The sequence below is a fragment of the Limanda limanda genome, chromosome 15 (genome assembly GCF_963576545.1).
Source record: "Limanda limanda chromosome 15, fLimLim1.1, whole genome shotgun sequence".
Classification (NCBI taxonomy): Eukaryota; Metazoa; Chordata; class Actinopteri; order Pleuronectiformes; family Pleuronectidae; genus Limanda; species Limanda limanda.
Window position 1 is genome coordinate 14,410,708 of NC_083650.1, and position 26,741 is coordinate 14,437,448.

General features: G+C 44.6%; 1 protein-coding gene across 3 annotated transcripts in view; it reads left to right on the forward strand.

Moving 5' to 3' along the window:
- The window catches only part of LOC133020538 (neurexin-1a-like), a 253,681-nt gene extending 228,559 nt beyond the window's left edge, over nucleotides 1-25,122 (forward strand). For all 3 annotated transcript variants that reach the window (XM_061087130.1, XM_061087129.1, XM_061087131.1), the window contains 2 exons: nucleotides 9,975-10,062; nucleotides 24,821-25,122. In XM_061087130.1, the coding sequence (XP_060943113.1) occupies nucleotides 9,975-10,062; nucleotides 24,821-25,122 (390 nt within the window). The remainder of the gene's footprint in view (nucleotides 1-9,974; nucleotides 10,063-24,820) is intronic.
- Nucleotides 25,123-26,741: the final 1,619 nt, after the last annotated feature.

Here is a 26,741-nt window from a genome sequence, read left to right on the forward strand (position 1 = left end):
CGTGAATCCTGAGCTGCCGCACAGACTGGTGATTTTTTTCCTGAAATGTGTTACCGTCTCTTTTGTTTCCTCTCACGAGGGCGTTGCTCATTAGATCATGGCGGTCACGCTCGGCCCTCTGTGAGTGACACATCCAGACCTGCAGGACAGGAATCTGATTGTGATGACGCTGTGCCGGAGCCACAGGCGACCTGGTCTGCTTGTTGTAGGGCAAAGCCGCTCTTCCTCCCTCCTCATGTCATGTTTTTGCAAACGTTACACCGGGGAATTAGAGCCGAGTACATTCATCTCACAAGTTGTGGCATCTATATTAGGATGACAAATTTGTTCCTGTCACCTGATGAGGGACTGGGACCGCATGTCAAGAACCAGGTAAAGTCAGAAAGATAGTGATTTGTGGCCAGGCGGCAAATCTCCTCCTTTCCTGCGCTCTCTTTCATAAAAAAAAAACACACACACACACACGCAGCAACATGCTTAGATTTGTCATCTATTTTTAGACTTTGCAGGAAGGGAACATGAAAGAGAAGAATCGCACACTTGCTTTGAGTCGGGCCAAAATTAACCCCCCACTTCCCACCAAAGAAATGACAAGTTGCATGTCCGCGTTTTGATCGAAAGCGCCGTGATTACACGCCGTCCTCTGGTAATTGTTATTCCTCCCTCACTCCCCAGGTTACCTTTAGCGGTATTCCTCCTGGGCAGCTCTGTGCTCTCAGGCCAGATTACCACCACGGAGAGCTACAGATGTGCACAGAGACGCCCGATTCGATTTCAGATAACGGAAAATATCAGGGCATCCAGAGGGGGGGGGGGGGAATGCTTCAATGCCGACAGATTTCGTTTATCTGAGGAGTGCGAAATCCAGGATAAGGGGGAGGGACGAAGTCGACCATGTAATACAGTATACTGCCGTGGAGCGTTTGTTTATGCACAGGCGAGAGAGAGAGGAGAGGGGAAATGAGAGAACAGAGAACAAGAGGGGGGGTGGGGGGGCGTAGGAGGTAGATGGAGGCAGATAGTGTCTTGTGAATTTCATATTAAGATTTTATCATTTAGAGCATGTAGCTACAATAGAAGGCATCCAGCCTAGGAGCTGTATGCTACATGGCAGCCGCTCAATGTGAACCCCCCCCCCCGCTGCTCCGCGAGGTGACTCCAGCACTTGTCCATATTGCGCGCGCATTATTTATACGTTACGCGGACGATAAATAATAAGCAACGAGCTTAATTAGAAATCAAAATATCAACAGATTATCACACGGCGCCGGGAGTCTGGAGCCATACGAGAGGACAAATTGGGGCATCAGTCACACATGGTTCACTCTGAGTCACTGATTGACATGGTGACAGTGCGATGCCAGAGACGCCGAATGGGAAATGGAACTTTGTGTTTTTCCGCCCACGCAGCCAGACAACTTTCCCCCGGTTACCTTGGTTCCCCGGGGCCTCGGGTGTCGTGCGTATCATGAACTCAGTGTTGAATTTTCATGAAGGCCACGCAGGCGACTGTTCCCCGGGAAAGTGCGTTGATCGGGGTCCTCGGGGGGGGGGGGGGGGGGGGGGACGACCTGAGGAGCATCTACAAAGTGCAGCAGCGGTGCCTCGAAGGGAGCACATTCAAAGGAGTCCACACACAAGCTCAGTGTATTCTCCGGGTCCCCCAGGAGGGAGCGTGCATTTTTTTTAAGGGCACAGGCGTGTGTACATTTCTAAGCTGCTCTGTAATTACCATCTTCTGGTACGGCACACCTCAATGCCCCTCCATCAGACCCCCCCCCCCCTTCCGGTCCCTTTGTATCCCTCTCTTGACCGTGTGGCCTTTCATTTTACACAGCTGAAGCTTTTTGGGGGCCAGCCTTGTTGACCTGTCACCGCTCTGTCATTCTCAGCGCTCATTGTACTCCACACACTGAAACGGCTGTATTTTACTGTATTTGTTTCCTTGACTTCACCACCACTATTAGAAATTCTTCATCACACTCCGAAAGCTCGACACCCTTCACTTATAATGAAATCCAATGCTCTTCTTGCAGACACGCACACACATATATTATCAACACTGCTAATTCTGTGAAAATTGAATTCACCAGACTGTTGATGTTTATCAGACATAATCAAAATAAATGTATTTCCTATAATCTCTGTTCCTATTGAATGCGTTTTTTTAGTCCTAATTTGGAATTGATTTCATGGTCCTGGCTGTAATGGAAATGCCATTACCAGTTTGCCTGGGCATGTGTTTGTGTTTCTGTGTGAAACTACGCTTGTATGTTGCCTCACTCTGCGCTGTGGTGTGTGTAGCAGGTGTGTGTGTGTGTGTGTGTGTGGCTGTGTGTGTGGAGATGCCTCCCAGCACCTTGTTAGACTGTCTGGGGTGCGGTGACTCAAGCCCCGAGGAAGATGTATGGCAAGACAGGAACATGTGGGTACCAGGGGAGGAGATGGAGAGCCTCCGACCATTCTTTTTTTAATGACACTCCGATACTCAGCCCGAGGTCCAGTTGCAGCAACAGCTGCTTGGTTTTAAATAAAGCAAAAGCTCTTCTCCCATCAGGGACAGCGTCTCATAACTTAGCAAATGAAAACAGCTGTCCAAGCGCGGCCGGTTTTTACACTGTGGCTCACACAAGCAGTCAAAACAGACAGAAGTAGACGCCAATTACACCGAGTTAATTGCCTTTGAGCTTTTTTATGTTGAGTTCTCTGTTGCTCTGAGGAATCACTTAACCACTCTGCTTATATTCAATATAATATAATGCATAGGTAATTGCTGACAGCTCTGAACAACAAATACTGAGATGTGACCTTGTGTTTAGATGTTCTTTAAACTAACGGTGTTGGAGTCATAAAAGTCCGTGAAGTTGTTTATCATAAAATAATGAGGGTGCGGCGTGGTTTCAGTGCTCTCTAAATAGATTCCCAAAAGCTGTTTATCTCAATAGTGACTATTATTTTCCCAAATGATACATTTTTAGTGATTTACTGTTGGGGTTTGTCGCCTCTGTTTTTCTTAATAAGAGCACAGGATATTAACTCCCAAGCAGGTCAGAGCCGCGTGACGTCCAGATGACTCGTGTTTCCTCATCTGCTTTTAATCATAAACAGATTTTGTTTAATAGCCAAACTTTGCAGTAATGACGGGACTATATTTCGTAAGTGAACAAACGGCGCGGCAACCATCTGTGCTCAGTGGAACGCTCATTTCACCGGTGACAACATTTCAATAACATCCCGACACTTCTCTTCAAGCACCTAGTCCTGTTTGGTTCTGCTGTGAATACATATATTTTTAATTTGTTCGCTGACTGATGATTTCTTGGCAGTGACTGTTTCTGAAGCCCTGTTCGTTTGCAGAGAAATGCGGATGTTAATCCTCCTCAGTGAGGATACAGTAGAGAACATCTTCATTTCATTATTTTTTTTCATAGCCAGCTGGTTTTTCTTCCCACTTTCAATCACCTGACAATAATCATGATGTTTTCAACAAGATAAGGCGGCACGGTGGTGCAGTGGGTTGCACCACTGTCACCTAGCTTGCAGAAAGGCTCCAGTGTTGGATGACTGCATGGTTTCTCTCCTCGTGCTCCGGCTTCCTCCCAGTCAAAGACAAGCAGATGGGGATTAGGTTAGCAGGAGAATCAAAAAATCACTTTTCCACTGGTCAAAAAACCCACTAACATTTGATTTCTATCTACAATCAGCACGCAAACGTTGCGTTTGTGGCTTTGAATTTGACAAACCAGAACAACAAACCAAAGGCAAACTCTTCTGGCTGTTTACCAGCGTGTAGAAAACCTGCCTATACCAGCTAATTTAGGTATGAAAGAGGTCTAATGTGAGTGTGAGTGCTTGTTTGTTTCTGGTTGTCACCCCTCTTATACGCTGGCAATCTCTCCGGGGTGTAGCCCCAAGTCCGCTGGGATCCCCCCAGGATAAGCGGTCTAGATAATGGACGGTTGGATGGATTTATATCTCCATTTATAACAATCCGTCAGTGTTTGTTGGCCAGCTGAGCTGTGATAGTTCTAATTCCCCTCCATTGTCTCCCCGTCTTGCCGAAGTCTGTATCTGTGTGAGTCCATGATGTTAACAGCTTGGCAGACCAGCAGCAGGAAGAGTGTGGGCGAAGGCCAGGCAATACACTGAGCTGAACTCGCAGGCTTCCAGGCCCACACGCCTTCATTATTCAGTTTGAATCTATTGAGCATCTGGGACTAAATTATTCATCAACATTGACCTAGTTCCAGGGTGCTAACTTAGATACTTGGATGTCATCAGGCGTTCTGATAGGAGCTGCTGCAGCAGTGTGATATCTGCCACGGGTAAACAGTGCATGTGTGAGTTTGGATCATAAAGCGGCCTCGCCTCCATTTGGTTATCATGGACTGCCTCTCTGTATACTTTGTATATCGGAGCCTCTAGGTGAGTGGAGCTCAGTGTAAGACTAGGGAGGCATTCTTCATCCCATGTCTAACCGTGAGCCTTTTCTATCTGCTCCCCATCGCCTCCCTTCCTCCCTCGTTCCCTCCCTCGCTCCCTCTCACTGGCACACTAATGATGTGTTGCTGCAAAAGTGAAGCTTAGGACAACAAACTCCTCCCAGTGAGTCTGTGCAGACGACGACTCGGTTCAGATCTGGACACTGGCAGGCCGCTATCAGTGAAAATCAGTGGCAGCACGAGAAATAATGGCACACAGTCTGAGCGGGAGCAGGAGCAGAATACTGATTCCTCCGCTGCTTTGAGCCACATTTGCAGCTGTGTCTTCAGGGGCCGGTGCCAATTACAGGCAGGATATAAATAACATTCTCACCCATCCTATTGGCCTAAAGTGGAGTCTTGAGTATACGTCCTTGATTTGATTTCTTCAGGATTATTATGAGATAATGGCAATAAAAAAAACACGAGAGCTAAGCCAAGAACAGTATGAGCAACCCTGTGGGAGTCGGAGATTTCTTTTTTTACTCTGCTCTGATATGGCTAATTATTTAGCTAAACACATGCGCCATTATCCTGATGTTTCCTAAGCACAGCGGGATCCCATTTTCATACAGCGATTAGGAAAACCTGCTCTGCTGGTATAAAAGGTGGTATAAGAAAAGTATAAAAATAGTAGATTACATTTTGTAAATGGGGTTTTATCATTTTTATATATTTTATTTTGTTCATTTGACAAAGATTCTCAGAGGGAGTCACGCAGACACATATCAGGATAAGTTATAAGGCGAGATTTTGGTGTAGCAGACAGGAAGGGCTTTTATGTGATGATGATAATGTGCAACTAAGCCATTTCCTCTATAATTTTTTTTTCTTTTTTCGATTTTCCAATCAAGCCAGACTTTACTGGCTGATAACAGCACAGACTTTCTGGCATTCTGGAAAAAAAAATGATTGGGATTTGCACCAGATCTTAATGAGCAACAGATTATAGACATTGAGCAAAACAGATCAATTTTTATTATTGTCACTGATCTGCAGTATATGGAAAGAGAAAGAGCGTTTGCAAAAAAAAAGAGCTCACATATGTGTGGACAAAAAAACAAGGCTTACGATAGGGAAAACAAAAAATAAAAGTAGAGAGCAGAAAGAGAGAGAACAGCGAGCGTCCTCAGTGGAATACATTACCGGGACAGCGGAGGCATGCTGCGGATAAACCCTTCAGATGCCTTCAGTGTCCTCCTGACTTTCAGCTCGTCTCCAAAGAGACATGTTGTGTGCCAGGGAGCATTCATCAAATTAGAACAGAAAGGAAAAACAATGTGAAAACCGGCGGCGCACCGCAGAGACGTGCCGACAGGTTATCACAGAGAAGGTGTCTCTTGCACTACAACGCCGGGGCCAGAGGCGCAGCACAGCATCCTCCCTGAAGAGCAGCGCCCCCCCCGCCTCCCTCCCCCCCGCCTCCCTCCCCCCCGCACAGCCCCAGGATTAGGGTGGGGGGGGCACATGCATTCGGGGTAGAAGTGTACAAACGCAGTGCATTAGAGGAAAGCCACCTGCTTCGGTGCAATGGTTATTTAAGAGCGGCAGGGTTGTAGATTACCTGGTGTCCAGCCAGAATGAGACTGCTGACCGGGCGTTAGCGAGCGCGTGCGGGCCGCGGCTCGGGCTGGACATCTCATTAAGGAGGAGCGTTATCAATCCGCAGAGATCGAAACCGCCATGACAGTGCTAAAGAAGGCGCTGGGGCACCTTAGGCTGAGTCACGTCGGAATTTCCTGCTCCACGTCCCCTTCGATGGTTCAATCAGTTCATGGGCCAAGGTCAGTCGATAGCTTTATTTCATCGGGTACACTCAGGTAAATTCTCCCCTGACACCTCAGTTATTTTAGAGAGACACTGTACTCAGAATCTTTAAACAATGTTTAAGCTTTTTTTGTTTGTTTCATCCTCAACATTTTCTTTGTCCATTTTTTCTGTGTGTGTGTGTGTGTGTGTGTGTGTGTGTGTGTGTGTGTGTGTGTGTGTGTGTGTGTGTGTGTGTGTGTGTGTATGGTCCCCCCTGCTGTCTCCCCAGGTTTCCTCCGCTCCTCTCATTGCTCTCTGCAGCTCTGAGCTGAGGCAGATAAATGAGCTGTGTTGTGGTGTTCACTGTGGCTTCAGCGCTTTACCTTTAGATTAATGATGCTTTACAAGCCCCCGAGCCTTCGCTTCTCGCATGTTTGGAAGTACATTCATAGAGTGAACTACAGGTACGTCTTGTTTATACGCTTATCTATCGCTGCATCTTTCTTGTGGGCATGAGGCTCTTTGCATCGGTAACCCTTACTCCGCCCGAGCTAATGAACCCTCCCACAATAAAACACACGAGCAAAACTATGGAAATACCATTTGTGTAAGAAAAGCTGGTATTTTTTTCGATTCTCAACTGCTACGTCAAAACCATCACAAGCACACCCTGCGTTATTTAGGACATCTCCCTGAGAAAAGATCTCCAGAGATTTCAGTGTCCTTTTCTTCCCGGCATCCCGGCCCAGCTACCTGTCAGTTTTCATCACGGCGGCTAAATTGCACGGTAAGCCCCCTCGCATAGCTCGCATTGAATCGTCACGGGTGAAAAAGAAGCCAAGTGTTGCAGGAGGACACCATGAATTGGTAATGTTATTGGATTTCAACCAGGTCGTGACCACATCAAAATGTTGACCTACACACTAATCCTGGCAGGCAGGCCGATGCCCAGTAACACATGAATTCATTTTAGTGTTGATTTAGCGGCTTACCTGCACTGCGAACACACACACGATTCATTTAGAAGTGTAGCAGAGGGTTGATATTTCCATAAGATGGAAGAAGGATGGGACTTTGAGGCGGCTTAACAGACACAGTGGAGCTGCAGAACCACACACAGCGTTTGTCCTTGGACAGCAGATGACTATGACATTATTTTATGGTGCTGTTATGACATTATAAATCACCGTTCCCTTTCATTTGATTTTGAAAGTCTCAATCTAGGTGCAATCCAACATTTATTTTGTTCCTCGCAGTTATTGGTTTGGCCGTATAATGACGATTTCTAAAGGTCAGACCTGATGGAATCTCATAAACTCAAACAGCATATCAATATTTACTCCTATGGCTTTCACTCAGACATTTGTCTCATAAACAAGTGGATTCGATATCTTTAATCATAAAAACAAGGATTCTCATGTACAGAGATAAACCCATTCCGTCCGTTTCATTATTGGATTCCGCTGATGTGATGGAGTTGAAGGCCGCACGCTGCAGCTGTCTCACCTGAATGAAGAGACAGAGGCGTCTAAATATGAACGGGCATACGCCTCTGCTCGGGTTGTTCTGCCGGGGAGTTAACCTACATCCACTGCACCCACATCCCCATCGCTTCCTCTCCACCTCCTCTTTCAAATAAATCTGAAGGACGCAGTCGAAGGGAGAGAGCAGAGGAGGGATGCGAGCGGTAGAGAGAGAACGAGAGTGGACGAGGTGGGAAGAACAGAGAGCGAGAGTATTGATTCCCTGATTCTCGTAGCTCTGGCAGTGAGCGCCGAGTGTCAAGATCTCCCGCCAGGAAAAACAAATCACAAGGCAGAAGTGATGGATGTGGCACTCCAGGATCCGGCGGTTTTGCCATCTGGATGGCCGACACTGTATATCAGCCTCATGCACAGCAAATTGAATTTACATTTGGACGGCTTCCCCGGGCCTCACCCGGCACAGATGCACCAAAAACAGCCCTCCACCTGGCTGTTCCATAAGTCCCTTAATGGGCTTGATCTCTCATTTCCAGGTCTATTATGTAAAGATGATGTTGGTCCATGTTCAGAATGTCAAAATGATTTTGCAGTCGCGATAGAATTGCATTACGTGTCAATACTAATCCAACTTGCCGAAGTATTTTGATGCGCAGTCAAACATCAGTAAAATAATAGCGCAAATTCAATAAGAGCCGAGATCCATCTTCATTTTTGAAACCTAATGCATTTCTTAGGCCTCGTTATTATTTTGTGGCACAAACATACCCCAGAGTATAAGATATTTAAGGACATTGAAGATTCTCAAGCACGTATTTGAGGGATTTAGAAATATTTGCATAATAAGGATAAGTGGAGGAGCAAGGCTAAATGTATAGCGGCAGGTTATTCTGCTTAGCGGAGCGCCGTAACGGGGGGGAAAAAACTAACGCGGCCCCAAAGAGGCTGCCATGCTTAAATGAAATGACCTTTAACGCAGAGCTGATCAAATGGCCTGAAGCAAGACTATAAAAGAACACTGCGGTATAATGTTTTACAGTGTGCTTTTTTTTCCCCCTCTGCTCCTTTGTTTGCCCTTTCCCGTTCACCGGGAGTGTAAAATGTATTGTGTTTGGCAGGTGAGGAAGTGCGGTGAAATTGGCATGAGAGTAGACGTGCCGGTGAAATAACGAAGCACCGTCCATACGTTTCGTGGTTTCTTTTTTTTGTCAGATGCTTGTTTTGCAACAGAGATATTTCTTTCACATTAAGGGGAAATAACATGAAATATTGATCCGCCCCTCCGCCCCTCCGCCCCTCCGCCCTCCGTCTCCCGGCCTCTTCTCCTCGCCTTTCACGGGTGGTTTGTCCTCTAAATGTCAGAGGTGCTTTAGTGACGGCTCTTAACAGTTCCTTGAAGCGGCTATGCAAAGCCACACACTGCAACACAAATTGAGCATGCGACTTGACAACGGGCGCGATGAACTCCAGCCTCCTCCTGTGCCCCAATAATCAGATCTCATCTCTGTAAGTACGGTGATGCCAGGGCGGCGGCGCAACAGCTGCTCCGGCGTGTGGCCCGAGTTCACAGATACATCCAGCAGCCAAACAGTGGAGCTGTCTGGATTCACATCACATCTCCTCAAACCTTAACCCCTCTGGAAACACCACTATTCTCTATCTAAAGCAGAGGTGTTCAACAGGGGGTCGGACATTTTTGGTTGAGAGAATTTTTTTTTTTTTGTAAGAATTTTTTATTTATTTTCCAACCAATTATTTTTCCACAAATGTCTTAAAATACACATTAACATGCATCCAACATATTGTGAGGCTGATTTGACCCTCTGCCTGACAACTGCCATCCGTCCAAGGTTAGAAAAGTTGTGTGCTACTCATCAGGGTCCGACATCTCACTAATGTGGGAGTATGTGTGCGATCCACAGATGGCTTGAGGATTCACTGTCTCTTCTACATGTATGTTTAAAATAAAAAACATGAATCTGTGAATGATTGTAATAGCTCTGTGTTGTATGCAAGACGTATGTTTAAAAAACATGAATATATATGAAACTGTGTAATATTTTAATAGTTTAGTTACAAAATAACAGGGTAGCTATGTTTATACATGGCACTAGGACCATTTCAATATAAAACACAATTGTATACACTATATATAGTATGGGGTCCCTGCTCCATCTCTCCTCCAGTTTTGGGGTCCTTGGCCTGAAAAACTAAAGTATTTCCCCTCTCTATCCACTCTAACCGTGCGCCTCTCTCTTTCCAGACAACCGACGACTTTGTGGTGGCATCGGCCGAGTGTCCGAGCGACGACGAGGACATTGATCCCTGTGAGCCGAGCTCAGGTGGGTTAGGTTAGTCATCTCTTTTTTATTCTACTTCTCTCTGGGTGTGTCAGTGTGTCTCCGTGTGTCGTAGCCCACCCCCCCCCCCACCAAGACACTCTAGGCGAGCACACAGTGTTTGTGCGAGCAGATTGGAGTTTTAGTTAAAGCTCGAGCACTCCTCAGCCGCTGAGTTCCTCGTCTTTTGGCTTCACGATGCAGCGAGCTGGAGGCTCTCCATTAGTTCTGTCTGGGAAGCTTCCAATCTGCCAGAGCGAGCTTTTTACTTGTTCTTGTATTTCAGAGTCCTGGAGCGGAGAATGTAAATGCAGTAAAATTTTACATTCATTTATGACCGTAATATTCATGGGCTATTAATGGAAGCAGTTTAGCCATCTACCTTATCTGGAAATACATTTTTGGGAAATGCGCTTATTCACTTTCTCGCTAGTCGTTAGATAAGATCAGCACCGCTCTCATATCTGTCGGCTACATGTGAAGCTGGAGCCAGCACCTGGTTAGCTGAGCTTAACATACAGACTGATATCAGCAGGAAACAGCCTGGTTCCACACAAAATGTGCCTGCCAGTACTAACAGTAAATTAACATTTATATTGTCTTCCTTTAAACATATTACATGTAACGATTCCTTATTTAAATATCTAAAAAAAGTCTTGACCAATGTAAGATGTTTTCTTGACTTGTGTACTTACATTATTCAAAATGCTTCCAACAATGTTAAAGTGAAGAGAAATCCACGATTATTTGCAAAGTAACAGGAATTACAAAGGAAAAACACAGTTAGCCAGTCTGTTGTTTTCTAGTAATGGATCAGGATTATTCATTATCATTTGCTGTGTAATCTGAATAAAACGTTAATATCTTACCTGATCCATGATTCTATGTCAGGTAGATTTTAATCTGCATTGGTGGTGAAGACAACTCCCATGATGGGATGCTGCTTCACGACATCATCAAACGAGGTCTAGAAGCCAAAGTTACATATTGTTTGTTTAGTTTAGACAAAAGCTGAGAGTAAAAAAACAACCTCTGGGAGTTTATAGGATCATTACCAGACTATTGCTGTGCTAGGTGGCTGCTCTAGTCACATTCTTCATGCTGAGCTTACTTAGCTTTATCTTAAGTATACAGATATGAGCGCGTTATTAATCTTCTCCACTAACTTTTACCAAGAAAGCACATTTCTCAAAATAATTACTTCAATGTGATAAAATGCACCTTTTTCTTTTTTTGTTCATAGAAAACTTTTGTTTTCTGGCTTCCACCCACTGAGATTAAACTCAGCACAGGTTTTTTGTTGTTCTTGGTTTTTTTTCCAGAACAAATCTATTTCTGAGAGTCACATGACTAAAACTCCAATCTGCTTTAGGTGTTTTGTATGTGTCGGTGCAGTTGTTAATAATGCGCTTTAGTTGTGCACCTATTCATCTTCATGGGCATTTATTAATGCGCCGACACGGGTGTTTTGAGAGCGACCGAGAAGACGCGAAAGCGCACAGTTGTAATTACAAGGCCGGCATGACAGCACAGGATCAAGGAGGGTAAACCCAGAGAGCAGTGAGTGAAGGCTGATGTTTACACGTGTACTTGTGTTTGTGTGTGTGTGTGTGTGTCCCTACTGTTGTTCATTAAGTTCTGCAGCAGGCAGTGGAAGTTCATCCCGTTGTTTCTCATCTACTATTATTCACGATATCTGCACGTAACAGCCCTCGGAGTTTATGATTGCGGCGCATGTCAGCCGTTTCTCTTCATAAAACAAACATAAAAAGAAATCTATTTTGGTCCCCAAGTTGTAACTGTGTGTTCAAGAGCCCTGATGAATTCAAAATAAAGAGGGCGCACTTCTCGCGCCCCCTGCAAGTGTTTGAAAATGCCTCTGTTTTATCAGCTTCCCTCCGACAAATTGGGATTGTAAATGTTTGTTCCCTTCAATGCCGCCAGACTTTTAATCTCTTACCTTGCCACACATGGAAGGCAATTAAGTCTAACCCCAGTGCCTGGCTATGAATAGAAGGACTTTCGAAAGCATTCACAGGCGATGAGCGGCGCAGAGAACAATTAAATCCAGACCCAAGGCCCCCCCACTCCATCTTGATGTGCTATCGATCAGTATGTGGTCATAAAACCTTCACTAAATTAATGTCTGCCCCACAGCAAAGACTATCAACCTTCTCGTCTGTCTCTCTTCCTGTTACTTTTGCCTTCCACCGGCGAGATTAGCTTTCGTAACTCCCTCTTCCTTTAACTCTCTGCACTGCACGTTTGAGTGATATCCCCATCGGGCAGCATCACAATAGGTGCTTCCAACATGCATCTGCTAACTCTGTCAAACGCTATACACAGGAGAGATTGGTGCGCAAACTCATTCACACCAGCAGCCTGCATAATGTTGTTGTTTTTTTTTCTGACAAGGGCATCTGCCAAAAACATCAGTCGTGAACCGCGCGACGCTCGGGGACGCACACCCTCGGAGCAGAAGTATCCCTCTCTCTCTCTCTCTGTGATCACTGGAGGGGATTTGACACCAGAGCTGCTGGCTCCCGCGGTGGCAGCTGTCTAACACCGCATCCTGATTAATATCTACATTCAGAACCGTTCACACGCGCTGCCAAGCCCTCAGCGCATCCCGGGCGCTGTTCGCCGTGCCGTGCAGAGAACTGGAGCCACTGCTGCCCCGTGCAGCCGCTAGTTTCTCGTGTTACCGTTCCGCCAGCTCTTTTTCTAATGACACCGACAATATATCATTCCCCATGCAACACCTTCGCGGTCGGTTCAGTCTGCCAACTCCAAAGCAGAGGCCAGATGTGCACACCTTTGATATCGCGCTCTCTCCTCTCTCCTCTCTCCTCTCTCCTCTCTCCTCTCTCCTCTCTCCTCTCTCCTCTCTCCTCTCTTCTCTCTCCTCTCTCTTCTCTCCTCCCTCATCTCTCCTCTCTCTCCTCTCTCCTCTCTCCTCCCACCTCTCTCCTCTCTCCTATCTCCTTCCTCCTCCCTCATCTCTCCTCTCTCCTCTCTCCTCTCTCCTCTCTCCTCTCTCCTCTCTCCTCTCTCCTCTCTCCTCTCTCCTCTCTCCTCTCTCCTCTCTCCTCTCTCTTCTCTCTTCTCTCATCTCTCTTCTCTCCTCTCTCCTCTCTCCTCTCTCTTCTCTCCTCCCTCATCTCTCCTCTCTCTCCTCTCTCCTCTCTCCTCCCACCTCTCTCCTCTCTCCTATCTCCTTCCTCCTCCCTCATCTCTCCTCTCTCCTCTCTCCTCTCTCCTCTCTCCTCTCTCCTCTCTCTTCTCTCTTCTCTCATCTCTCCTCTCTCCTCTCTCCTCTCTCTTCTCTCTTCTCTCCTCTCTCCTCTCTCTTCTCTCCTCCCTCATCTCTCCTCTCTCTCCTCTCTCCTCTCTCCTCCCACCTTTCTCCTCTCTCCTATCTCCTTCCTCCTCCCTCATCTCTCCTCTCTCCTCTCTCCTCTCTCCTCTCTCCTCTCTCCTCTCTCCTCTCTCCTCTCTCCTCTCTCCTCTCTCCTCTCAACTCTCTCCTCTCAACTCTCTCCTCTCAACTCTCTCCTCTCTCCTCTCTCTTCTCTCCTCCCTCCTTCCTCTCTCCTCTCTCTTCTCTCCTCTTTCTTCTCTCCTCTCTCTTCTCTCCACTCTCTCTCCATTCTCCTCTCTTCTCTGTCCTCTCTCCTCCCTCCTCTCATCTCTCTCCTCTCTCCTCTCATCTTTCTCCTCTCTCCTCCCTTCTCTCTCCTCTCTCTTCTCTCTCCTCTCTCCTCTCTCCTCTCTCCTCTCTCCTCTCTCCTCTCTCCTCTCTCCTCTCTCCTCTCTCCTCTCTCATCTCTCTCTCCTCTCTCTTCTCTCCTCCCACCTCTCTCAGTTCTCCTCTTTCCTCTCTCCTTCCTCCTCCCTCATCTCTCCTCTCTCCTCTCAACTCTCTCCTCTCTCCTCTCTCCTCTCTCCTCTCTCCTCTCTCCTCTCTCCTCTCTCCTCCCTCCTCTCTCCTCTCTCCTCCCTCCTCTCTCTCCTCTCTCTCAATCGCTCGTGCACTGGCTCCTGTATATATACTGTAAGATAACGTTAGGTGCTTCCCAAGACGCAAGCTGTGAGAGATACTACATTTCGTGAGTTATCTCTGGCTCAAGGTCAGCTCTAGATCGTCCTGTAAATCACCGGAGTCTCATCCCGCGGCCCCCCCCCCTATCAGCCGCTGAGTGACATCAGTCGGGTAAACTTACTCATTGCCATGCTTTATTTCTCTTAGCTCTGGAAACCATGGAAAGTCGGCGCTACCAGCAGAGCTTATCGCCCGGCAAGGCTCAGATTAGATCATACTGCAGCAAATTGAACCCCCCCCCCCCCTCCCCCAGCTCAGGAAACCAGAAAATAATATACAGGCCCGTGCTGCTGTAACACATCTGATCAGTAATAGGAGGCTGATTCGTGGAGTGTGCATATGGTCCTCAGCATCTGAACGTCACTGTGTCAGACGAACATCGATTCACCCGTTGCAGCCCGTTGTGAAAAATGTTCAGAAATAGCTGATTAAAGTCAGGTGCGAATGTTCCTATATGTAGGTGATTGTGTGTGAAGTGTCGGCCAATCAGCTGGTGAGAATATAGATGCGGTCTCGGGCCGTGTGAAAATTGCCGGGCGCACGCTCCACCGAGAGGCCGGCAGGTGCTGATTTTCAAGTGTCAACCTCAGCTCGCGTGGTGAAAGTTAATGGAACGGGTTGTTGCAGAGCAGCATGGGGTCAGACGGAATGGAAGTCTCTTACCTACCTGCTTCATTTTCACGGGCGTCATGCGGGCCGTTGATGGAGGGCAGCTGCCGCACGCCGACCCGTGCTCAAGGTCACGTCCCGCGACTGCTTTTGTCCCTCGCCCTTCGTTGTTTCTCCTCTGAGCGTTCTTGAGTTTAGTCCTTCACAGCTGTGCCAATTTGGCCAAGTCCCAGTCTACAAATCAGAATGTATCCTTCAGTGGGAATAATAGTATATCATGCTTTTATTTTGGATACTTCCTGTATAGCGAGAATTCATCTCAATCCTCGAGAATTATCTGTATAGCAACATAACACAATATTATAGATTATCTCAATGCACTTGACATAGTGAGGTGGAGCCTAATGATCTGATTATCAAGAAATCCAACTGATCCCACAATGAGCAAACACTTTGGTGACTGTGGAGAAAAAACTCCTCCATCAGAACCAGAGAGAGAGAAAGAGAGAGAGAGACCAGGAGCAGTTGTTTAACCGTCATAGAGGTAGTGATGTTATTAATGATAGCAGCAGTTATCAATAGTATTAGTATTGTAAGTATCAAATATTGCTCTATGATGATAATCTGTAGGAAATAGGCTGATATGATAGAAATGTCCGTAAGGGAGAGTTTCTCTTTTGTAGCCGAGTTCGCAAAAGCAGAGCGACAATTCCTCACATAACATTGGATGCATCAGGCGGATGTTTGTCTTTTATATGTTCACAACAAACCTTTTCCACCATTCCACCTTCTTTAATAATGTAAGAGGCAGTCAAAAACAAATAGATACTGGGCTCTGTCCACACCAGCAGCCTCACTGAGCATTTTGATAAATGCAGTCTTCCACATTTCACAAATAATCTCTCAGCGCCTTTATTCTCAGCTCCAGTTGCCCTTCACTGTGGATCGCCCATAGGCAGGTTAAGGTTAATCATCTCTAGTTTCCACTTCTCTCCGCGCTCTCTCATCTTCTGCTATCCTCAAGCATTCCGCGGCGACATTAGCAGCTACTAATGTGTTTGACATTTGTTTTAATAGGTTTAATTTATGGCTGGGGAAACAATACATAGAGTAAACCAATAAATCAAACGGCAAATGAATGCTCTCTTTAACCCGATGGCAATGGCTGGAATGCACTCAGCCAGGAGAAAGGGGGAGAAAAGGAAATCTGAGTAAATTATTGTTTTAAAAGTAGCTGCGAGATTAATGAAACATCAAGAGCACTGTGCTGCGTTAAGAGGTCACTGCCCACATTTAATAGGTTATTCAATCATACCCAGCTGGAGCTCCGTGTGTGTTCATTGCTTCCTTTGCTGAACACAGTGGCATGCACCCTGCGTGCCAACAGACTGCTGCTGTACAAGAGATGGTTTCACAGATGAAAAGCCCTCCTGAAGACCGGTTGCCCACTGAATGGGGTCAGAGCTCGCGTCCATCTCAACACGCTGATGACCTTCAAACAAATAATGAAAAAGGTTCCGCTGTTGATGCCATACACTTTGCCAAATTCTGCAGACAATCTTAAGGAATTCTGCCATTTTTGTTTTCCTGAACTCTTTCAGGGAGGATTATTCCGTCCAAGTCTTTTCTCTACACCCTATTTTAAATGAAGTGTGTTCCGAGAGGAAACAGGATTTCACGCTCACTGTCAGTCTTTCTCTTTGCTGATCCAGCCATATTTATACTTTCAATTATTTTTATTTTTTTACGACCACACATCTTCTGCGTGTGCTGACATTGATGCAAACACAATGTGTCTGTTGATCAGTCTAAGTGGGGCGTGAAAGACTTTGCTTACCCGAGAAAAGAAAAGACGCCCAACCAAAGGTCCCTTATGATAAAATTGAAAGTATATAATATTAATATATAATATTGCCCAGCAAGTCACATCAAACCAATCAATCAACCAATCAACTTCTTTTTAAAGATCTACAAGTTTTGTCCAACTGACTCCCCCATCTTGCAGCTTTGGGAAAGATGTCTGGTCTGTGCACTGCTGTTAAATCTCTTAATACATAATGTCAGCTATTATGTTGTGAGGACAAGAAATAGTCTCCATTTAAATAGAAATAAGTGACTTTTAAAAATACATAATAAAGCGAACTATAGTATGTTCTCAAAACTCTCAATAGGTTGTATTTTTTCCAAAGACAAGGAGCCTTAAAAGAGATATAAAATAACAGCAAAGTGCATTCATACGTCATTCAATAACATTTAAATGTCAGTCTTTGTCTCTGGCTGAAATCTAATTACCCTGCACGCTGGCATAACTGCTCTAGCAAGATCTTTAGCCTTGTCTGTGTTTGTACAAAATATCTCAAGAATGCATCCACATACTTTTACCAAACTTGGTGGAGATATTACTTTAGAATGTGTTTCAAGATGAATAGCTTTTGAAACCAATCAGTCTGAGTGCAAGGTCAACATACATGGCCCAAGAAACACTTTTGGTCAAATGATATGATACAAACAATTAAGTCAGGAAAAGACCTCATGTACATTTAAAAAATGCCTATTTCATGGTGTCTTTTCATCCTATAGGGACACAAACTTGAGCTTATGCAGATCCAAAATTCACAATCTTATGGTAGCAATTATGTCACCAGTATGATGAGATACAATATATATACAGCTTATTTAGGTTAAGGAATTATTTGTCACCATATGTTATAACTGTAACTATCATAATGACATCATGATGTAGTGTCATTTTTACAGAATAAAATAGCTGTTGCCTGATCAGGGTATATACAACATGCGTATGTATGGGTGTGTATCACCCCCAGCCGTATCAACCTGCAGCAGTGGTGTGGTCTTGTCGAGCTGTGTCACTATAAGCCTTCTGTAAAAGTAACAACCACGGACCTGAAGAGCACGTAGCCCGACTCCTCAATCTAATCAAGAGATGAACTCCAGAATCGTGGCGTTCAAGCTGAGTAAGCTTCACCCTCTCCTTTCATCTCACCTCTTTTAGTGGAACCCCTCTGGGCAAAGGCTTGATCTGCACCGTTCCTTTTTACTGGGCTTAATCCACCACCTTTTAATATTTCTCGCTTGGACCTCATTTCGTGCTCTCGCAGCTCTCTGTTCATCCTCCACCATCAGCACGAGCGATGCCACTTCAGACTCACACATGCCCATGCTGTCATCAGGCACACTGCCAGCATGTCACAAGTACAGGATGGCTTGTATCACTTCTTGACGACACTCAGATAATTAAAGAGGGAAGAGGGATTTAATAAGTGTCTGGGCCTCGCTGCAGTTAATACAGTGACCTGTCTGCAGACTGATCCCCAACTCTGTGATGGCTCAGACAGCTTGTGATTATGGGTGGATATGTGCAGTGAGAAGATGGTATAACACTAATCTGGCTGAATAACAGCAATGTGTCACTGAGCATGTCGACTAAGCCTGGGTCGCTTGGGAGGCATCGCAACACCACACCTCCTTCAGCTCCCAAACATGCATGATGCACTGCATGTTTATCAGCTACTGCCGGTTGCCGGGGGTGATCATGTTAAAAATCTCCTTTTATCACCATCTTACTGACTTCACTTCATTTTTCGTTTTTTTCTGATTGATAAAGGAGAAAAAACGGTGTTGCCATGGTGCATCAATCAGCCATTGTCCATGTGTTCTCTACACAGCTCTCTCGACCTGTTACCACCGCCAGTTAATGAAAGGTCAAGCCAACTCTGTCCATTTAATATATCCTGAGTAGTCTTGGTTGCTCCATTACCTCTTAACAAGCCTTCACGCGCACCTGAAGTTGCACCACCCCCCCTCTCTCATTCATCCATGGACCCCGTCAACCTGCTCACCCCGTTGCAAATTACCAAACAAATGAACCTTCTCGCCGGAGACAAATGAGGAGAAATAGTCTTTGAAGAGGACCATTTATTCAAATCCCGCCTGACAGTGTGGACTCTCTGATCCCATTCATCTCCTCGGGTGCACGTGGCAGAGAAGAAGTCAGGCGAACATAAAAGGGGAATCACATCCGGCAGTACAAATGCAGACTTTTTTTATATATATATATATATATATATGAATATATTTTTTTTAATGACAAGTTCCCGATCACCAGTGCTAATATCTGAGGCGGTCATGTATCCATACTGGAGTCTGGTGGATTAAGAGAAGAGATGCTATCGAACCCTGGAGTAACCAGAACACTGAGGCCAAACCAGTCACAGCGGTGATGTCATTACACTCTTCACTGCCTCTCTTTATGGGAAATGAAATTCCTGCTCAGGCTGTTTTCATTTTCTTCACTAACATTTACTGTTTGGGTCATGGTCACATCGAAGATCATCTATAGCTCTTTGTTCATGTTTTTTTTCATGTGCATTTCTCCCGGTGAAAGCAAATGATTTGTGACAAAAGGGCGAAATGTTAACTGTTGTCCTTGTGAACGAAACAGCAAGGACTTTACGATGTTCTGGATGTGATACTGTAATTTAACTCTCGCTCTGGGATGAGTCGGAGGGAAGGAGAAAATTATTCCGGCAGCCTTTCTGTAACGGCAATCATTCAAAAGTTAACCCCCCCTGAGTTTACCTCCATTGCCTCGCGAGTGCACCCCCGCTATGCTGCCATGAAGCCAGGCGCCACTTTAAGGTCATTTTCCCCCACGTATAATTTTACCGTTGGGTACGCTCAAGTAGAGCGCATAAGAGCAGCCATCATTTTAAACACTTGTTTCAGGCGCTATTTCTCTCTCAGTTTATGTGCCTCCATTCTGAGGTGATGGACTGCTAATGAACTGAGAGGCGGATGCATTTTGACTGAGATCGTGTGAGGCTTTCTCGGAGGCCCAACTCGAGGGTGAGGGGGGGGTGCAGGGGTGCACAGACAGGCTTACGGGTGGCAAATAAGCCGCATCACCAAGTGCATCAGGTAAATTTAGCGGCTTCAAAACAACCCTGCCTGCCATCAGGGGACTACCGGAATAAGCAGTGTTGAGTCGCAATGCAAACTACTGAGCTGTGATGAATACTAATCATTTTGGAAAGAAACATGGCGTGTCAGCACCACGTTAACTGAAGTGTTAATCCAGTAATGAAAGAAAAATCTGTTTGATTTAGGCTTTCCCCAAAGTCTCGGTCTGAAAGGAGCCTATAGGGAGCCAATCAACAGATACAGGCAACAGGAAATAACAAAGCCCACAGCTTGACATGTTAGATCACTGATGGAAGAACAGCGCCCATGGCTCACCCCTGATAAAGCAGACCGAGACCACCTGCCTCTAGAACTCTTCCAACTCTGTCACCTCGCAGTGGGAGCCCAGCCGAGGTCTCATATACAACCCTCAGCTGCCACATCCCTGAGCTCCCAACCTCCATCAACCTGTGTACGTTATCTACACTTTCAACTTTTTGACCCCGAACAGAGGATAGGTAGCAAATATGAAAGCAACTCGCCCGGTAATGCATGCGCAGCGGCTTGCTGGGGAAGAGCCGTGTCAACCAGTAGCCTACAAGGCAAGAGCATTCTTCACACCTGTCTGCAAGGATAAGTGGGCTTGTCACGAGCAGAGCTAATCTGTTTCAACACTCAGTCACACTCAATCCCCCTGTGGTACTCTGTGCTTGTCCTTGAATGTCTACTGGCATTGGGAGCACACTAAGACCGCTGATCACTCTAACCACGGTGGGAAAACGTCAATGAGCGGCCGTGGTGTCTCCTCTCCTGGCAGACAGCTCGGACAACTTTACAGTTTACACCTTCCTGTGCCCTTTAGTCTGCCGTGAACGAGATCTCGTCCAAACTAGACAATCGGGCCATCTGTGTGGGTCATTGGCAAATATTACACCATGCAATGTGATGTTTGTCTGAGCATTAAGCTGTCACTCAAGAGGAGATATGAATGCAATAAAAAATGAGCTGTATCTCTGAAACCATAAACGCAGAGTGAGACAACGGAGATGACAATGGAGAGAGCTATCAGAGAACTGAGGAGGTTTGTCTCACAACTTGGAAAGCGTTCAGAATTTGAAGTGGGCACAGTGATGTGCGCTATTCACCGGTGGAAATGATTTCCAATAGTGGTATATGTGCTCAGATCTAGTAGTTTATTTTAAAAAAGTAGTTTATTGTACAAACACTGGAGTACAATCATAACGATAACTATATTTTTTGAAAAATGTGTGAAGTAAAGTTAAAGGGAGGGCGTGAGGGGGTGTAGTTTAAGATTTTTAGATTTCAACTGGCAATGGCATTCTCTCTCATATGCCATGAAAATCACATGGTCACTCTTCCACTTGTTATTGGTCCAGTAGTTTGTCTCTGCTGGCAGCTATGACACGGCGACAGTGGCTACAAGGTAACCTTAAGGGGAAACAGCGACGGTCCTAAAATTGTTTTTTTTTACCAATAAAAGGCTTCAGTTGTTGCTGCTGGGTCCGTCTCACTCTGTGGACATTCCGTGGACTGTCGCAGTTGCCCCATTAGATGACATTATAGCCACTGCTGTCATGTTGTGGCTGCTGGCAGAGGAAGTCTTTCCGTACACATAGGGTTCAGGTTGAAAAATAACCGAATTCCCCTTTAATTTTATCCTATTCCATCAATGGCAGCAAATGGATGCCTGGAAATTGCAATTAACTGTCTTGTAGGTTACAGTATATGTGATTCACACTTAATTGGAAAAAATATGCAAAACAATTGGCACAACATCTGGTATCTAGGACAGGCACAACTTCACTGAAAAATCTCAGAGAACCAGACCAATGTCTTATGTTCTTGTTCGACATTGAGAAATAGCCTCACAAGTGTAGGACGGAATCTGCTGCGTCATCTTAATTCTGCCCCTACTTCATGGATCAGGAAGAAACAAGCTTTTCCTAGAATGCGAACAAGAACTTCCGTCTTTGCTCACGCTCAGAGAAGTTAGTCCATCGTGAAAAAAGAATGTGATAAGATAGGACAAGGTGATTATGACAAACCTCAATAGCAGCAAAATTTTGTTTTTCATGTCTTTTTCCTTTTGATGTGAGTTCTTTCCTGCTGATACGGGGTTGTAGCCCAGAAAGAGAGTTCCTCTTGTGGAAATGTTGCTCTGGCTGACCAAGATCAAAAGAATTTAATAATGAAGAGACAATGTCGTGGTTTTTGGTTTAGAAAGAAATCTCTTCTCTTTTTTTTCAAACTAGTTCAATTTCAAAGCTGAAAAATGCAATTATTTTTCTAAAATCCAATCTGTGCTGTAAAAAAAAAAAAAAAAAGTGCGAAAAAGTGGGGCAGCAAAATGGGCCAGGTTCAATAAATATGAATTACCTATTTCATTCAACTCTAAAAATGATTGTACCTGTCATTGTGAATGAAAAAATCTATGGAGGACTGAGGCCAATTTGTTCACGTTAATATTCATATGAATACTGTACTAACTGTTAATGCATATGCCATTAGGTTCTGTTCATTTCCTCATATAGCCATGTCTCTCCATGCCCTATGTTTCAATATATAATGTGTGGTTCTCTGTGTGCTGGGGAGTGTAGCATTGCCCGCTGAATGTCACTTAAACTGATGGTTCATAAAAGCTTTAATGTCGTACTGAATACTGAGTGCTGTAGCTCCATGACCCCACTGTAAGAGCCAGAGAAAGGAAACTAGAATTAAAAGAAAATCAATCTCTTTATATCCTCACAGAATTTAATGTAGCCTACTTTTGTAGCTTTAAACTCGTATTTCACCTCAGTCTCAAAGGCCTTATACTACAAGCGTCAGCCTGAGAATGAAAATGCGTTCAATAAATTAACACAATTAACTATTACAATTTTTTTAAATTTTAAATACATACAGTATTAACTTAAATTGGGCATATTATACAAATATAGTGGTTCATAATTTAAATTTGTGTTATTACTTATGTTTTACAAGCTCTTATGTTAAGAAAACCAGACCAGACCATTGCTGTGGCTCCTCTTTTCAGCCTCTGTCTGAAACATTTGGTTTTAGCTTCTGTCTCTTAAAGGACCCCCCTCAGCCCTTCCATCACATGTCATAAATGTTGTCCTCCGTTTTTAATTTCATCTGGATTTGTAAGGGCGTGTGACATGACACATTAGGATTCCATGGACTTATGGAACTAGCAATGAGGTGTTTAGGAGCTGGGTTTTTTCCACTAGAGGAAAGAATAACTGGAAAACAAAGCATTCTGTCTGTTTTAAAAATATAAAAGCACCAGATCATCCAAAAACATGACAAGAGTAGGAAGTGCATATTACCCATCATGCTTTACATGTTGACTGTAAATGACCTCCGGTGACCTCCGGTGACCTCAGGCTAGTATCAAGCATATACTTGAATGAGCACTTCCAGTGTTCGAGTGTTCTTTAGCCAAGTCAAGTTAATATAATTATACTAAGCTAATATAGCAGTCTTGCTAGCTCACATATGCTTTCTGCAGTAAAGCTAAACTTTAAAATGTTACTCAATATATTACACTAAGTGCTGCCGTATAGTGCCCTTAAATGATCCCAACTGTCTGCATTTACCATGCTAACACGCTTTACCAATTTATCATGCATCAGCATTTAATCTTCAAAGTAGGATGTCTTATATTAATAGTATGAAAATATAGTAGCCTACAAAGCCTACGGGTGGAATAAACATGTAAAAAAACAATATTCCCAGCCTGTGCTAGACGCCACCTGAGGTCATTCGCTGGGAATAACAAGGGCGTTGACTCCGTGGCAGCAGCAAAGTGAAATATTGCAAATCTTGTTCAATGTGTTTTAACATAACTGTCCAGTCAACAAAGAGAAACTATTTCAGACCTAGATCTCAGCACCGTTTCTGTTTTTACTGTTTGTTTGTCCGGCGTAAAAAAAAAATATGCAAATCAAAGCACAAAACATTCTCACGTCAATGGAACTGTGATCTGAACCAAGCTGTAAATCCCTCCAGTATTCTGCGCCCCAATCCGGGGAACCAGAGTGCTTTCATTTCCAAATGTTACTGTTGCGTGTTTGGATTTCTCAAAAGCAACAAAGAGAGCTTAAGCAGAAATGATGACTCCTACAAAAACACACAGAGCGATGTGCCAGGAGGACTGAATAATATCAGGGGGGCTGATGTGTTTCCAGAATGTGCTCCGTTGAATGGCACCATTTCAGCACAGAAGTGGGGACAGCCTTTGGCAAAATCTGCTGAGTCAATTGAAGAATTGTCTCTCCCTGAAAGATTTATTTCACAGACGTTTGAGTTTATAGCAAATGTCGTGAACGTGGCATGTTCATTCATGACAGTTCGACATGCAATGAGCAGTGAACTTTTTAACTGTCTTCTTCTCAGCTTCAGCAAATCTCTTCATCCTACAGCTCCTCATCTCCCGAATATGAACAATACACCTCAATGAGGCATCATCAAGATAGTGTTACGCAAAAGTTGTAATGATGACAGGCAGCGAATTAGAGAGGTATAATGACATGTACTTTTGGCAAAATCTAAAAAAAGAATATTTAATGAAAATCCCAATGATACTTCAGATTCATCAGGCTGCTGTAGGATTGACTGCTTGGCATTTCCACTTAAATCTCAGTTTGTGACTGTTGGAAGATGCAAAGTACAATCTTCAAGAGATTTAAAAGAAAATCCCCACGTTAGGTTTTTGGGTCTCATTTGACTGAGAGTAATATCTGACAGTTGTAGCTGACATTTAATCGACCAAGATTTACTACTTTGTTTTAATTCATTTAAGTTGGTCAGAAAGAATTTGACTGGGGCCCTTGAGTCCTCACTTGTGTGTGGAATTTCATTTTTGTTCATTAATGTAAGACGTTGTTGGTTTTGGTGTGTCCTCGTGAATGGGTTTCCATGAAGCAGGAAATCAATTTTCCTTTTGCTTCAACAAGCCTCAGGGATGGTGTCTGAACTATCATTCAGTTTTGCACAGTGATATTGATCCACACATGCATTCACTCACTACCGTAAATCTGGCTACACTAATGATGGCAAAATGTAGAAATCGGTGGCTGTAGTACATTTGTGCTGATCATATCTCTATCTCTCTTGCAGCCAATCCCACGGGTTCTGCACCGAGGAACCCGGGCACATCGGAGGTCTTCAGGGAGTCCAGCAGCACGACGGGGATGGTGGTCGGCATCGTGGCGGCGGCGGCGCTGTGCATCCTCATCCTGCTCTACGCCATGTACAAATACCGGAACAGAGATGAAGGCTCGTACCACGTAGACGAGAGTCGCAACTACATCAGTAACTCGGCGCAGTCCAACGGCACCGTGGTCAAAGAGAAACCAGTCAACACTGCAAAGACCTCGGGCAAGAATAAGAAGAACAAGGACAAGGAGTACTACGTGTGATTGTCCAAACTTTGGTCTCTGCCAGACCAACTTAAAAAACGTTTATCAAAAAGACAAATCAGGACATCAACATGTGTACAGTATAATAACAAAGATGAACATTATTTAGTCATTTTTCCTAAAAGACGATGCTCTGAAAAGTAAATATGAAAAATGAAAAAATAACTTTCTTTTAGACTCAAGCACTGGCGATAGAAAACATATACAGTCCAGAAAGAGAAAAGACGGAAACATGGCTCTGGCAAGCAGTTGAAAAAGAACTGAACACATATCTAACATGTCAACCAAACAACATTAACCCACCTGTGACTCGTCTCCTTGGCCAGGACGATGTGATCTAACTCCCTTGTTTCGGGAGAACAGGGGGGGCAGAGGTGCACGTGTGACGAGACAGGTTCAGCATTACGAACTCAATGTTATCATTTACATTGCCTGTGTTTGTGTTGTTGAGACTTTTTCTACAGAAAATGACACAAAGCTCAAATGAATACATACATAAACGCGCCAAATATTTAACGTGGGTGGAAGAGTAAAAAAAAAAATCTGGTGACAGCGGTGAACTCGGACAGAAAAAAAATGGACGCCCGTGGAATCAGGACTCAACAAAGGAGGAGCTGACGGCCGGCAAAGACCTAACACCTGCCTGACAAGGCTGCCGCAGTACGACCTCGATGGTGGGGGGGGGCAGTTTCTCTGGAAAGACTATGATTTTAAAGAAGAATATGTCCATTGTGCCAGTACGAAATCTGGAGGCCTTCGTCTTCACGTCATGTGAACTCAAAGGGGAGCGTTTCCTCAGAGAGCCGGGGGCGTCTGGACAAGCGTCACTCGGGAAGCCATGCACGCAAAATTATCTTATTACAGTACATATGTTTATATACAGTACAACCACATCTATATGTGCTTTCTGGACTGTGACAAAGTGGTGTTTTATAGCCTGTTGTATAGATGATGCAAACTATAACTGCTCCTCTACCATTTTGGAATAAAAGAGAAAAAAAAGGACAAAAAGAAGACATAAGTGTTATTAAGTGTTGCTAGTCATAGAAGATTTTATGAAGACATCTGCATTTTTTTCTCATTTGAATAATAATGATTTGATGACCCCTTGTTTTTACATGTGTTCCTATATAGTTTTTTATACAAATGCAAACCAGAGACAGACGATCCCGGACCAGTAGTAGCCGAACCGTCCCCCAAAAACTGCAAAAGGCGTGACATGACGACTTATGTGGGTCTGTTAAGGATTCCAGTTGAATCACTGCCTTCCTCCTCAATCCTGACTTACACGAGTGAGAATGAAGACCAAGAATATGAGTGATGATGACGATGATGGATGGTGACAACGATTAATATAAATTAACTTGCTGTGTGTGTTTCCAAGTGGTATTACGAGGTTGTCCGACGTGTGCTTGGGCTGACGCGAAACCAGAGGAGGGAGCTCCAATCTGTCTCCATTTCAGCTGTTCTGTGTTTGTTCTGTCATTCTGTCCGTCAGTTCTGCTTTCCAGAGACCTGTACTTTGAATGACTATGAGGAACATGACCTTGAACTATAAATGATGATTATAAATTCTCTTTGTTTGCTCCTTTTTCATTTCCTCTGGCCTTTTATGTTCG